The sequence below is a fragment of the Triticum dicoccoides genome, chromosome 5B (assembly GCF_002162155.2).
Source record: "Triticum dicoccoides isolate Atlit2015 ecotype Zavitan chromosome 5B, WEW_v2.0, whole genome shotgun sequence".
Taxonomy (NCBI): Eukaryota; Viridiplantae; Streptophyta; class Magnoliopsida; order Poales; family Poaceae; genus Triticum; species Triticum dicoccoides.
Genome location: NC_041389.1, coordinates 499,792,416 through 499,808,069, shown reverse-complemented (window position 1 = coordinate 499,808,069; position 15,654 = coordinate 499,792,416). Strand labels below are relative to the sequence as shown.

The following is a 15,654-nucleotide window of genomic DNA, read 5'->3' as shown; positions in this document are numbered from 1 at the left end:
ATATTTAGTTCCTCTACGTTCACTTAAATTGGACAACAGAAATTAAGCAATCTTTATATGTAGCTCCATTTATATGTATTTTGTTATCGTTAGTGCCTCCTAGAGTTAGCTAGATGAATGAGCGGGTGGATGTAAGGGGAGTGATGCATGTTTGAGACCTACAAGTGACCTGACTTAACAAAGTTCCAGTCGATCAACTGATGAACAAATAATTCCCCACCGAGGGACACAATCTTATATCATGTACGCTCTGAGACGCGGGTACATTCAGTTTCAGTATCTTACTTTTTCTACTCCATCCGTTCCAAAATAGATGACCTAAATTTGTACTAAAGTTAGTACATAGTTGAGTCATCTATTCTGGAACGGAGGGAGTATAAGTTAATATATGCAATGATTCCGAGCAATCCGTAAACTTAATTAAAAATGAATTTACTAAAATAATTAGCAGAATAATAATCATGATATCTTTAATTAAAATATTTAGGTTTGCTTCTTTGTCCATATATAGGTGTAATAGGCGGTACACTTGTCATCGCAGTTGTGGCATTCATCCCTCCCTTTTCCTGATGGCCCGCGCGCGTACATGGGTACTCATTTCCGTATAAGAGGCAAGACAGTTATTTGCATCCTGATTTACTGGGATACACGGATTGCATGTGCCATGCAAGGCCGGCATCATATCTGCATGCAGCGGCCAAATCAGTGGAGGCTCACGTAATTGATTTCCAACGCTAAACTAATATCAGGGGTAGTATTGTACGAGATGCTTCAAAAATTGCTGCCTTGGTCACCGAGCTGGAAAAATGCACCTTAGATAAAGGAACGGAGGAAGTATTATTCGAAAAGAGAAGCAAAAGACCAGAGAGTTTTATGAGAAAAATGACGGTCTTACCTTGGAGAAAGCTAAAGTTATAAAGCTTTTTAAAAAGAAGGAGCTCAAGCCAATTTTAAAAAGTACTCTCTCTATGAAGAAATATAAGAGTGTTTAGATCACTATTTTAGTAATCTAAACGTTTTTATATTTGTTTACGGAGGAAGTAGCAATTTAATTGGAAAAGGTGGCTTTGGTGAAGTTTACAAGTGGGTTGTTGATAACATACTACTAGTCGCAGTAAAGAAACCAATTAGTGGTAATGTGCTGGAGAACAAGCAATTTGCAAATGATGTCATCATACAGTCTCAAGTCATCCACAAGAACATCGTTAAGCTTGTAGGTTGTTGCCTAGACGTGGATACATGTTTGAAAATTTGAAAAAATTCACATTTTCAAAAATTGTTTGTGTTTAAAAAAATGTTTAGAAAAAAATGGTCGCGTTTCAAAATATATTTTTCCTTTTTCCGAATTTTTTTCGTTAAACAAAGAAAATCTTTCGCTACAGCTCCTTTCTCGATCGCTACAGCCTCTTTCCTCTATGGTACAGATTGCACAGTGTTGGGCTGGCCCAGCTGGAAACTCTCTGTGCGAATCGCGCATAGCAGCTCCCCGAGTCGAAAGTCAGACGCACACTCGCATCGACGCCCCCAGAACCCTCGCCGCCGCCACCAGCGCCGACTATGACGTCCGTGCGCAGCGCCGCCGGGGTCGCGCTGCCGCCTATCCGCCTGGCGGTGGAGCGGGCGCGCCAGGAGGCGCTCCGGCGCGAGCTGGACGGGTGCCAGCTCCTGGCGGGCATCTGGTGCCACGGCTTCACGGTGGCGCAGCTCCGCAGCATCCGCGCGTCGCTCCCCTCCACGGCGCGGCTGCTGGTCGCCAAGAACTCCGACCTCGCGGCGGCGGTCGAGGGCACGCGCTGGGAGTCGCTCCGCCCCTGCGCCCGTGGCATGAACGCCTGGCTCTTCGTGCGCTCCGACGAGATCCCGCCGGCCCTCCGGCCCTACCGCGACTTCCAGAAGGAGTGGCGCCTCCAGCTCAACGACTTCACCGGCGCCGTCTACGAGGGCCGCCTCTACGGCCCCGACGACTTCGCGCAGCTCGAAGCCATGCCCACCAGGGTGCAGTCCTACCAGTACCTCCTCGGATGCCTCCAGATGCCCGCCGTCTCCGTCCTCGCCGCCCTCCGCGCGCGCCAGGAGGCCATGACGGAGGCCGAGGAGGCGGCTCCTGCTCCTGCTCCGGAGAAGTGATCCAGCCGTTGACGCCGAGGTTCCTCAGTTATCACACCTGCAGCTCCTTTCTCTTTTGCAGATTTTGAATTCAGTGTTAGTAGAGAACATCCACAAAACCATCATAAGGATGCATTGCTCTTATGTATCATCAGTTCATGAACTGACTTTTGAATGGGAAGAAATGTGATGTTGGATTGCCATTGATGATGATTTAACTAACAAATGGGAAGAAATTTAACTAACAAAATGTAAACTATATGTCACAAAAATTATATTGTCGGAAAGCTCTTTCAAATACAAACCCAACAGTCTAATTTTTTTATAGCACATAATTTATATTTTAGTAGTCTACAGATAGCCAAAGTCTAGCCCAAAATACGAAGGGCCGATAAACCCAGACGGAGGTAGTATTTTGTCTGGGAACAAATGTGGTGCTGTTGAATTGCCACTGCCAAAGTGCCAATGTAATACTGCATTTGATTTCAGGTACAAATCAGACACCCGCCCACCCTCTTACGGAAATTCTTGTAAATTCCAACAACATACTCAAATGCTCTGCCTTTTTTACTAATGCTGAATTGCTGATGCACGGGCGATTTGTTAGATCACTTGCTAGTGCTGAACCACTGGTGTACTAGAGGTATGCCAGGATGATGATGTATGTTGTTGCCTGCATGGGGCATCATTGTTTCACTGCGACCTGTATCAGTTAAAGACCTGCAACTTGTTGTAGATAAGATCATCAAAAGAGTAGCTAGCTACAACTTGTAGAAAAGATCATCGAAAGAGTTAGAAAAGGTCGTTGAAAGAGTTTGTACCCATAAATCATAGCGATGTGCTGCTCTAATGTATTATTGCCCATTTTTTGGTAAATTATTATTTGCTGCTTAGTGTTGGTGACTGGCAAGCTTGTTTTCTGATTTTTGGCTGGGAACAAGTCCGGAATCGCCATGCTGATGACCTGATGTCATGCTCTTTGATGGCATTTTGTTTCAGGTGCAAATGGGCGGATGCGGTTTAATCTGCAGTTGTTTGGCAATGTGATCAGCTCAGGAAAACTGAACCACAAATGTGATCACCACTCTCTTTTGTGTGAATGTTGAACTGGCCGACTCGGTCATCAGACTGTCGAATATCGTAAGCACCATTGTTTCAGTACGACTTGTATCAGTTATATCATATCGTTTAGTTTCATTAACAGACGGTGGCTGGGGTGCGTCTTGAATATCGTCTCACTTCCCTAAAAAAAAATCCCTAAAAAAACATCGTCTCACATTTTCAAGACACGTCATAGCTCAAAAGTTCAGAAATGGATTAAACTCACGGAGCCTTCGGTACACGCCCATGGCTTGCATTTCTCACAGTTTTTCCTTGACTGCTTAATTCCAGTGTATGACCTACAAACATTTTTGTTGGCAGAGGAAAGAAAGCAAATGCCAGAGCTATCTAGTTACCTCTTCTGCTTGCTTATCTGCAAACTCTGTATCTTTACGTCAACGTACGTCTCAATACCAAGTCTCAGCAAATGTTCCCCTCACAAAAAGTCTCAGCAAGTGTTAAGATGCCTTTGTTTGAATCAGAAGAAGCTTCATGGCCGAGTTGCTTCTTGCAGCCTGCTACATGGATGAAGGCACCTTCATGCGTGACACCGTTTCAAGCATTGCGGGGCAATTTCTTCTGTGACGAAAAATGACAGTTTCTGTGGACAAAATAGAATAAAAAGTTCCAAAAAAAATGGGACAAAATAAAGTAATAACAACAACATTGTAACAGAATTTCAGCATACTCCTACTGGTCTATGTTGCATTTGTAAAAAAATCAAGGCTGAAAGAGGTGGTGTATGTCGTTTCACACACAGAGGTGACACATCCCTTCTCGGAACCATGAGGCTTCTTAAGAGAAATTCCAGTTTGTAAGAAGCTTATTGACGAGAACACCGAAAAAAACCTAATTCAGCTCTACGTAAGATAGCAAAAGTACGGTTGAGCAATCGCCTGCCTCACCTTAACCCCGCTTTCACGTGGCGAATCGCGGATCGTACGCTTACTCACGACGACTTGGCTATTCAATAAAGGACGGAGTCAACGACCATAACTTGTCCCAAATCGGACAAATGTTTTGCCACAGCATGTTGGTGCCATTTTATGATAGCATGCCAAGTTTCATGATTTTAAGGCGATTTTTGGATTTACAAAAAAATTAAAACGAAGTATCTCAATGTTTCCAGCCTAGCCACGATGCTGAGCTGATTGAAATTCATTCTCAATTCTTGCATGGGACCTAAACATTCACTCAAGGGCACACATATGATTTTTTAACCAACTTTGGTGCACTAGAAGATGTGCCTGTAGTTCAAATTTGAATTATGCACATTAAATGGCTAGAAAACTCAAGTAATGTATAAAAAAAGGCAAAAAGAACCCTGAAAAATTCCAAATTTAGCATGATACTCCTACTAGTCTACGTTGCATCTGTAAAAAAAATCAAGGTGGGAAGAGGCGGTGTATGTCGTTTCACACACAGAGGTGACACGTCCCTTCTCGGAACCATGAGGCTTCTTAAGAGAAACTCCGGGTTGTAAGAAGCTTATACCATAACTTGTCCCAAATCAGACAATTTTTTTACCACAACGTGTTGGTACCATTTCATGATACAGGGCACATTATTGTGCAGTTATAGGAATCATTCTAATATTTATGTTTTTAACAATTTGGTCTTGCACATGTAGGTCCGGCTGTCAGAGGTTTAGACCCACTGTTCGACCCATTTTGCACATGGAGAAATGAGATGTCCATAAGTATCAGTCAAGTCAAGAAACTCAGAAATATATTTAGGATAAAGAAACTTGCACAAATAATAGCAAGATCTTTGTTTGCACAGTGAAGAAGATATCAATCAACTATAGGATGGTACCTACTCTTTTACCTTATTTTTTCCGCTTGTGCCATTTCAAAATTTAGAACAACTATTTATGCATATCTTTGTTTTCAGTCCATTTCAAAGTAGTTCACCGATGATTACCTCTCAAACCACCTGCATGGTCAAGAGGCGAGGAATGTATTCATTCAACACCCATGGTACAATATTGAAGTCTTTCTCAAGAGGACGAAGGTTGGGCAGGAAATTATCCATAGCCACTGGCCTAAAGTTGGAAGGACATTCAACATCACTAAAGGCTCAATATTCGCCTTCCGCTTCTGCAGTTTCCCAGATGAGATTCTGAAGGAAATATGCCCTAGAGGCAATAATAAAGTTATTATTTATTTCCTTATTTCACGATAAATGTTTATTATTCATGCTAGAATTGTATTAACCGGAAATATAATACATGTGTGAATACATAGACAATATAGTGTCACTAGTATGCCTCTACTTGACTAGCTCATTGATCAAAGATGGTTAAGGTTTCCTTAGCATAGACATGAGTTGTCATTTGATAAATGGGATCACGTCATTAGGAGAATGATGTGATTGACTTGACCCATTCCATTAGCATAGCACTTGATTGTTTTAGTTTACTGCTATTGCTTTCTTCATGACTTATACATGTTCATATGACTATGAGATTATGCAACTCCTGATTACTGGAGGAACACTTTGTGTGCTACCAAACGTCACAAGTAACTGGGTGATTATCAAGGTGCTCTACAGGTGTCTCCGATGGTACTTGTTGAGTTTGCATAGATCGAGATTAGGATTTGTCACTCCGATTGTCGGAGTGGTATCTCTGGGCCCTCTTGGTAATGTACATCACTGTAAGCCTAGCAAGCAATGTGACTAATGAGTTAGTTGCGGGATGATGCATTACGGAACGAGTAAAGAGACTTGCCGGTAACGAGATTGAGCTAGGTAGTGAGATACCAACGATCGAATCTCGGGCAAGTAACATACCGATGACAAAGGAAACAACGTATGTTGTTATGCGGTTTGACCGATAAAGATCTTCGTAGAATATGTAGGAGCCAATATGAGCATCCAGGTTCCGCTATTGATTATTGACCGGAGACGTGTTTCGGTCATGTCTACATAGTTCTCGAACCCGTAGGGTCCGCACGCTTAACGTTCGGTGACGATCGGTATTATGAGTTTATGTGTTTTGATGTACCGAAGGTAGTTCAGAGTCTCGGATATGACCACGGACATGACGAGGAGTCTCGAAATGGTCGAGACATAAAGATCGATATATTGGATGCCTATGTTTGGACTTCGGAAATGTTCCAGGCAAGTTCGGGCATATACCAGAGTACCTGGGGGTTACCGGACCTCCCCGGGGAGTATAATGGGCCTTAGTGGAGAAGAGGAGGGGCGGCCAAGGTAGGGCCGCGTGCCCCCTCCCCGTCTAGTCTGAATTGGACAAGGAGGGGGGGCGCCCCCCTTTCCTTCCCCCCTCTCTCCTACTTCCCCCTTCTCCTACTCCTACTAGAAAAGGAGGAGTCCTACTCCCGGTGGGAGTAGGACTCCCCCCCTTGGTGCACCCTCCTCCTGTCCGTCCGCCTCCCCCCTATCTCCTTTATATACGGGGGCGGGGGGCACCCTAAGACTCACAAGTTGATCATTGATCGTTAGCCGTGTGTGGTGGCCCCCTCCACCATAATCCACCTCGGTCATATCGTAGCGGTGCTTAGGCGAAGCCCTGCGTCGGTAGCTTCATCAACACCGTCATCACGCCGTCGTGCTGAAGGAACTCTCCTTCGAAGCTCTACTGGATCGTGAGTTCGTGGGACGTCACCGAGCTGAACGTGTGCAAATCGCGGAGGTGTCGTATGTTCAGTACTTGGATCGGTCGATCGTGAAGACGTACGACTATATCAACCGCGTTGTCATAACACTTCTGCTTACAGTCTACGAGGGTACGTGGACGACACTCTCCCCTCTCGTTGCTATGCATCACCATGATCTTACATGTGCGTAGGTTTTTTTTTGAAATTACTACGTTCTCCAACAGTGGCATCCGAGCCAGGTTTATGCGTAGATGTTATATGCACGAGTAGAACACAAGTGAGTTGTGGGCGATACAAGTCATACTGCTTACCAGCATGTCATACTTTGATTCGGCGGTGTTGTTGGATGGAGCGGCCCGGACCGACATTACGCGTACGCTTACGCGAGACTGGTTCTACCGATGTGCTTTGCACACAGGTGGCTGGCGGGTGTCAGTTTCCCCAACTTTAGTTGAATCGAGTGTGGCTACTGAGAGAGTCCTGGATTAGGGGGTATCCGGACAGCCGAACTATATACTTTGGCCGGACTGATGGACCGTGAATATACAAGACTCAAGACTTCGTCCCGTGTCCGGATGAGACTCTCCTTTGCGTGAAAGACAAGCTTGGCGATCCGGATGTTAGATCTCCTTCTTTGTAACCGACTCTGTGTAAACCATAGGCCCCTCCGGTGTCTATATAAACTGGAGGGTTCGGTCCGTGTAGGGACAATCATAACCATCATAGGCTAGCTCCTAGGGTTTAGCCTCTACGATCTCGTGGTAGATCAACTCTTGTAATACTCATATCATCAAGATCAATCAAGCAGGAAGTAGGGTTTTACCTCCATCGAGAGGGCCCGAACCTGGGTAAACATCGTGTCCCTTGCCTCCTGTTACCATTAGCCTTAGATGCACAGATCGGGACCCCCTACCCGAGATCCGCCGGTTTTGACACTGACATTGGGGCTTTCATTGAGAGTTCCTCTGTGTCGTCGCTTCAAGGCTCGATGGCTCCTTCAATCATCAACAACAACGCGGTCCAGGGTGAGGCTTTTCTCCCCGGACAGATCTTCGTGTTCGGCCGCTTCGCACTGTGGGCCAATTCGCTTGGCCATCTGGAGCAGATCGACAGCTACGCCCCTGGCCATCAGGTCAGGTTCGGAAACTTGAACTACACGATCGATATCCGTGGAGACTTGATCTTCGACGGATTCGGGCCAACGCCAGGTGTGCCGAACAGTCACGACGAGCACGGCTTAGGCCCGCTGTCGGACAATACTCAGGATATCGTACCTGCAGGAGCTCCATACCTAAATTTGGGGCAGATCGCGTCATCCGAGGACGGGTGGATGGACCCCGCCCCAGAGGCCACACCCTCATCGGCGGTAGAGCCGAATACAGACTCCACGCCCAAGGAAGCCTGTGACACCGGACCCCCGGACTCGTGTCCGGCTGTAGGTTCCGGTCCGCGCACCCCCGAGCCCGCCAAATCTAGTTGGGCTCCGGTAATGGAGTTCACTGCTGCGGATATATTCCAGCACTCGCCCTTTGGCGACATGCTGAACTCGTTAAAGTCTCTCTCTTTGTCGGGAGACTCTTGGCCGAACTATGTTCGGCTCGAGTGGGAAGCAGGCGACGAGGGAATTCGTTGCCCACCCACCACCCACTTCATTGCCACGGTCGATGATTTGACCGACGTGCTGGACTTCGACTCTGAAGACATCGACGGTGTGGATGATGATGTAGGAGATGAACAAGAACCACCGCCCACGGGGCGCTGGACAGCCACCTCCTCATATGATATATATATATGGTGGACACTCCGAAAGAAACCAATGGTGATGAGGCAATGGAGGATAACCCCTCAAGGAAGAAAGCAAAGCATGGGCGTCATCGGCGCCGCTCCAAGCCCCGCCACAGCAATACCGACACAGGAGACGAAAACAATCCGGATGGTGCTGAAGATGAATACAACCCCGATCAGCCTGCCTTCGAGCAGGCCGAACAGGAAGACGGGCAGGTCAGCCTAGATGAACAGGCGACCGATGGGTACCCGGAGGAGGACAACTACATGCCCCCTCCGAAGACGAGATTAGCCTCGGTGACGACGAATTCGGCGTGCCTGAGGACCCTGTAGAGCAGGAGCGCTTCAAGCGCCGGCTTATGGCCACTGCGAGGAGCCTGAAAAAGAAGCAACAACAGCTCCAAGCTGATCAAGATCTGCTCATAGACAGATGGACTGAAGTCCTGGCGGCCGAGGAATATGGACTCGAGCGCCACACCAAAGGTTATCCAAAGCACAAGTGGCTACCTCAACTCGAGGAGGAGCCTATGCTACCAACACAGGACGAGGCTGACCGGCCACCTCGTGGCCGGGCTAAAATGGCGTATCAGCCCGAATACCAGCCCGCACCCCCACGCCAATACACTACGGCCCGGGGCAATTGGCAGGACCTGCGAGACATATTGGAAAACAAGGCAGGACAGCCAAGATCGATCTACGGATCGCGGGGGCATGCCCCAACACGTGATGATGATCGTCATGCCGGATACACTATCAGCAAGTCCGGCTGGGCCGAACACAGCCAACCAGACTCATTCGAACTGCGTAGCCACATAGCCCGGCATAGAGGCGCCACACACCCCCTCTGCTTCACTGACGAAGTACTGGATCATGAATTCCCAGAAGGGTTTAAACCCGTAAACATTGAATCATACGATGGCACAACAGACCCCGCAGTATGGATCGAAGATTTCCTTCTCCACATTCACATGGCCCGCGGTGATGATCTACACGCCATCAAGTATCTTCCCCTTAAGCTCAAAGGACCGGCCCGACACTGGCTAAATAGCCTGCCAGCAAATTCCATTGGCAGTTGGGAAAACCTGGAGGACGCGTTCCTCGACAACTTCCAGGGCACGTACATGCGACCACCGGATGCCGATGACTTGAGCCACATTACCCAACAGCCCGGAGAGTCAGCCAGAAAATTCTGGACTCGATTCCTAACTAAAAAGAACCAAATTGTCGACTGTCTAGACGCCGAAGCCCTGGCGGCCTTTAACATAATATCCACGATGAGTGGCTCACCCGACACCTTGGCCAGGAAAAACCAAAGTCCATGGCAGCCCTCACGACACTCATGACGCCAATAAACTCTAGCACTTCAGATGTCCGCGACAATAACGGCAAGCCACGACGCAATAGACATAAGCGTCGGAACAATGGAGACAACACTGAAGACACGATAGTCAACACCGGATTCAGTGGCTCAGAATCCGGTCAGCGGAAAAAGCCGTTCAAAAGAAATAATCAGGGACGGTCCAGTCTGGACCGCATACTTGATCACTCGTGCCAAATTCACGGCACCCTGGATAAGCCAGCAAACCACACTAACAGAGACTGCTGGGTGTTCAAATAGGCCGGTAAAATAAATGCCGAGAACAAGGACAAGGGGCTGCACATCGACGAAGACGAGGAGCCCCGGTGTCCGAACACGGGGGGACAGAAGAAATTTCCTCCCCAGGTGAAAACGGTCAATATGATCTATGCCACCCACATTCCCAAACGGGAATGAAAGCGAGCACTATGGGACGTCTATGCGATGGAGCCAGTCGCCCCAAAGCTCAACCCATGGTCAGCCTGTCCGATCACTTTTGATCGGAGGGATCACCCGACCAGCATCCGTCACGGTGGTTCAGCCGCATTGGTCCTAGACCCAATCATTGACGGATTTCACCTCACACGAGTCCTTATGGATGGCGGCAGCAGCTTGAACCTGCTTTATCAGGACACAGTGCGCAAAATGGGCATCGACCCTTCAAGGATCAAGCCCACCAAAACCACCTTCAAAGGTGTAATTCCAGGAGTAGAGGCCCGTTGCATGGGCTCCATAACACTGGAAGTAGTCTTCGGATCTCTGGATAACTTCCGAAGCGAGGAGTTAATCTTCGACATCGTCCCTTTCCGTAGTGGCTATCATGCACTGCTTGGACGAAGTGCATTCACTCGATTCAATGCGGTACCACACTATGCATACCTCAAGCTCAAGATGCCAGGACCTCGCGGGGTTATAACAGTCAATGGAAACACGGACCACTCTCTTCGTACAGAAGTGCATACTGCAGCCCTCGCGGCAGAAGTACAAAGCAGCCTTCTCCGGCAAGCCACCAATCCGGTGACAACAACCCCGAACACCGTCAAGCAAGTTCGGAGTACCCTGCAAAAGGATCGCCAGGCACGCCAAGAGCACGACTAGCAGTCCGGCCTCCGCCCCAGTCCCATTCAGGCAGCATTCGTGCCGCGCGTACACAATTACGCACTTAAAATACCATGGGCACAGGCGGAGGCGCAATAGTGACGCGGTTAACAGTGCGGTTCAGCCGCAACATACTTTAATAACCCTCTTTATCTTTCAGGACCCTACTTTCGGGCAGCCTCTTCAGAGAGCCGGATCATCGGACTCCTCATAGGAGGGAGAACCAAGGAGGCAAAAGGCTTTGCGCACAAAGGGAATACCCAGGTGGTATCTGTTAATGATCGTTATACCTGTTTTATATACCTACACGCGGCCCATCCTTAGATAGGACGTGTCAAATAGTCCTGTTTACTACTCCTGAACGCATTAATTGTAAAGATACGCTGGGACGTATTATTTATCAATGGGAGATAATATATAGCTTCAGCTTATTATTCCTATCTTCACATTTTTTCTAAAAATATTTAGTAAATATTGAATCCGTACACTTTCGTACATTCAATTTGCCAGGGGCTTCTTATGGCGCCCCATAATACAGCAAGATAAGTCTGAACACTTTCAACAGTGCGGCACCCCGAACTTATAACATTATACGCATCAGCTCCGAATCATGTCTTGGGTCAATAGTTGGGTTTGCCCGGCTCCCTTGTTTTGGTACCTTACGTTCTGTTATATCGGCTAAGGTAGCGCAGGGAGAACTACTGCGATTGTGTCCCGGTTCTTCTGGATGAGCACCTCAGTAGAGAAGCCGAAAACTAATTGGCATGATGCGGCGAGAGCTGGTCGCTGTTCGAGAGGTCTTAAAATCCTTAAAGATTTTTTCCACTTTAGGCGAGAAATCGGCCTCGTCCGATTTAGGCGTATATAGCGCCCCAATTCGGCTCTCCGAATTCTAGGGGCTTCGTCGAAATTTAAAATTGTAGACTTCTATGGTTAAGTGAAAGTTATAAAGCCGCATAGTCCGATTGCCTTGTTCGCTGCGCCAAACATCTCCTTTAGGGACCAAATATTTGGATAAAGAGTGCCTGGGTTTTCCATGAACACCCCAGTACTAGTTACGTGGGGGCGGAAGCTGACGACTGGCCTACTTTCAGAATTTTATAAACATCCGCGCAGAAGGTAATATTTTAAGTCAACAAAGCTCTATATAGCGCAAACAACTTCGTTTTTATATTACAAAAACGACAGGAGTACATTCACTCAAAGATCGTGTCCTTGGTACATTCATCGGCCACGAGGCAAGCACCTTTCATAACGCCATCATAATATTTCTTGGGATAGCGATGCACCTTGCCCTCCGGCGGTCCATCCTTCACCAGCTTCTCCGCATCCAGCTTTCCCCAATGCACCTTCGCACGGGCAAAGGCTCGGCGGGCACCCTGAATGCAAACGGATCGCTTGATCACTTCAAGCCGCGGGCAGGCATTTACCATCCGCTTTATCAGGCCGAAGTAGCTGGCGGGCAGGGGCTCACCGGGCCACATCCGGACTATGAATCTTTCATAGCCACTTCGGCCGCCCTGTGGAGTTCAACCAATTGCTTCAATTGGTCACTCAGAGGCATCGGGTGTTCGGCTAAAGCATACTGGGACCAGAACAACTTCTTTGTTGAGCTCCCCTCTTTGGCACGGTAGAACTCTGCGGCATCCGATATGCTGCGTGGCAGATCTGCGAATGCCCCTAGAGAGCTCCGAATTCGGGTAATTAAAAAAATTGTCTCCTCCACATGCTTGCTTTGCATAAAGAATGTCTTACCCGCCGCTATCTTCTTGGCCGCCTGGATTTCCTTCTGGGCCTTTTGGGCTTCGGCCTTGGCATCTTTCATGCTCAAAAGGGCCTTCGCAAGCTCAGACTCTTTCATCTTGAAGTCACGCTCCAAGGACTCAAACTTCTTGCCGAGCTCCTGGAGCTCTTGCTGTACCTCGCCCACCCTAGCATCTTTCTCTTCACACTCAACGCGCTCCATGGCCGCCTTGTTTTTGGCCTCGGATAGCGCTTCCTTCAGGGATGCCACTTCGGTCGTGGCCCCTATTACAAAATCATGACGCTTTTTTGTTAGCGTCACCAATTTTTTCTATTCTTTGTGATATGTGAATGGGGTATCACTCACCTTTGTTCTCTTCGAGCTGACTCTTTGTGAGGCTGAGCTCTCCTTGGGCCTGCTCCAGGTCCCGTTTGAGTCCGGTGACCTCTGCTGTGCGGGCAGCAGCGGCAAGCAGCACCGCCTGCTTATTCACATAGACACATACTGTTAGACTCCTGCGGTTTAGCGTTGACCCTCCGTTTGGCTTTTCTTTCCAAACACCAAACAGAGTATCAGGGGCTACTGTCTATTGGGTGATAATTTCCCACACTTTTAATTACTTACCTCAAAGCCTGTCAGGAGCCTGGTACAGGCTTCGGTCAATCCGCTTTTGACGGACCGAACCTTCTGAATCACCGCACTGATGACCCACAAGTATAGGGGATCTATCATAGTCCTTTCGATAAGTAAGAGTGTCGAACCCAACGAGGAGCAGAAGGAAATGATAAGCGGTTTTCAGTAAGGTTTTCTCTGCAAACACTAAAATAGTAGGTGATAGATAGTTTTGTGATAAGATAAATAGTAATGAGCAAAAAGTAAATAAAGTAAATAAAGTGCAGCAAGGTGGCCCAATCCTTTATGTAGCAAAGGATAAGCCTAGACAAATTATAATAATGAAGAAGGAGCTCCCGAGGGCACATCGGAATTATCGTCAAGCTGGTTTTCATCACGTTCGTAAGATTCGCGTTCGGTACTTTGATAATTTGACATGTGGGTAGACTGGCACTTGGGTACTGCCGTAACATGGACAAGCATCCCACTTATGATTAACCCCTCTTGCAAGTGTCCGCAACTACAAAAAGGAGTATTAAGGTAAACCTAACCACAACATTAAACATATGGGTCCATATCAACCCCTAACGAAGCAACGGATAAACTAGGGTTTAAGCTTCTGTCACTCTAGCAACCCATCATCTACTTATTACTTCCCTATGCCTTCCTCTAGGCCCAAATAATGGTGAAGTGTCATGTAGTCGACGTTCACATAACACCACTAGAGGAAAGACAACATACATCTCATCAAAATATCGAACGAATACCAAATTCACATGACTACTAATAGCAAGACTTCACCCATGTCCTCAGGAACAAACGAAACTACTCACAAAGCATATTCATGTTCATAATCATAGGAGTAATAATATGCATAAAGGATCTGAACATATGATCTTCCACCAAGTAAACCAATTAGCATCAACTACAAGGAGTAATCAACACTACTAGCAACCCACAGGTACCAATTTGTGGTTTCGATACAAGATTGGATACAAGAGATGAACTAGGGTTTTGAGAGGAGATGGTGCTGGTGAAGATGTTGATGGAGATTGACCCCCTCCCGATGAGAGGATCATTGGTGATGACGATGGTGATGACTTCCCCCTCCCGGAGGGAAGTGTCCCCGGCAGAACAGCTCCGCCAGAGCCCTAGATTGATTCCGCCAAGGTTCCGCCTTGTGGCGGCGGAGTTTTGTCCTATAAGCTTGCCCATGATTTTTTTCAGCTAAAAGTGATGATATAGCAGAAGATGGACGCCGGAGGCCCACCAGGGGGCCCAGGAGATAGGGGGCCGCGCCCTACAGGGGGGCGCCCTCCTGTCTCCTGGACAGGGTGTGGGCCCCCGGGCCAATTTTTTTGCTCATAAATTCTTATTAAATCCAAAAAGTTGTTTTGTGGAGTTTCAGGACTTTTGGAGTTGTGCAGAATAGGTTTCCAACGTTTGCTCCTTTTCCAGCCAGAATTCCAGCTGCCGGCATTCCCCCTCTTCATGGTAAACCTTGTAAAATAAGAGAGAATAGCCATAAGTATTGAGATATGATGTGTAATAACATCCCATAATGCAATAAATATTGATATAAAAGCATGATGCAAAATGGACGTTGAGGGAGTTCCGGACTAGGGGGTGTCCGGATAGCCGAACTATCATCATCGGCCGGACTCCAAGACTATGAAGATACAAGATTGAAGACTTCGTCCCGTGTCCGGATGGGACTTTCCTTGGCGTGGAAGGCAAGCTTGGCGATACGGATATGTAGATCTCCTACCTTTGTAACCGACTCTGTGTAACCCTAGCCCTCTCCGGTGTCTATATAAACCGGATGGCTGTAGTCCATAGGACGAACAACAATCATACCATAGGCTAGCTTCTAGGGTTTAGCCTCCTTGATCTCGTGGTAGATCCACTCTTGTAACACACATCATCAATATTAATCAAGCAGGACGTAGGGTTTTACCTCCATCAAGAGGGCCCGAACCTGGGTAAAACATCGTGTCCCTCGTCTCCTGTTACCATCCGCCTAGACGCACAGTTCGGGACCCCCTACCCGAGATCCGCCGGTTTTGACACCGACATTAGTGCTTTCATTGAGAGTTCCTCTGTGTCGTCACCGATAGGCTCGATGGCTTCTTCGATCATCATCAACGACGTAGTCCAGGGTGAGACCTTCCTCCCCGGACAGATCTTCATATTTGGCAGCTTTGCACTGCGGGCCAATTCGCTTGGCC

At 47.6% G+C, this 15,654-nt stretch overlaps 1 protein-coding gene across 1 annotated transcript; it reads left to right on the top strand.

The window, feature by feature from the left end:
- The first annotated feature begins 1,474 nt into the window (after positions 1-1,474).
- On the top strand, positions 1,475-3,307 carry LOC119311149 (50S ribosomal protein L10, chloroplastic-like). The gene is made up of 2 exons (XM_037586781.1): positions 1,475-2,146; positions 3,106-3,307. Exon 1 carries the CDS (start codon positions 1,558-1,560, stop codon positions 2,125-2,127), a length of 570 nt encoding a protein of 189 aa, XP_037442678.1. The 5' UTR covers positions 1,475-1,557; the 3' UTR covers positions 2,128-2,146; positions 3,106-3,307.
- The last annotated feature ends 12,347 nt before the right edge of the window (positions 3,308-15,654 follow it).

What these genes read in the sequence shown, in the direction of transcription:
- LOC119311149 (XM_037586781.1), top strand. Translation starts at nt 1,558, where the DNA reads ATGACGTCCGTGCGCAGCGCCGCCGGGGTCGCGCTGCCGCCTATCCGC.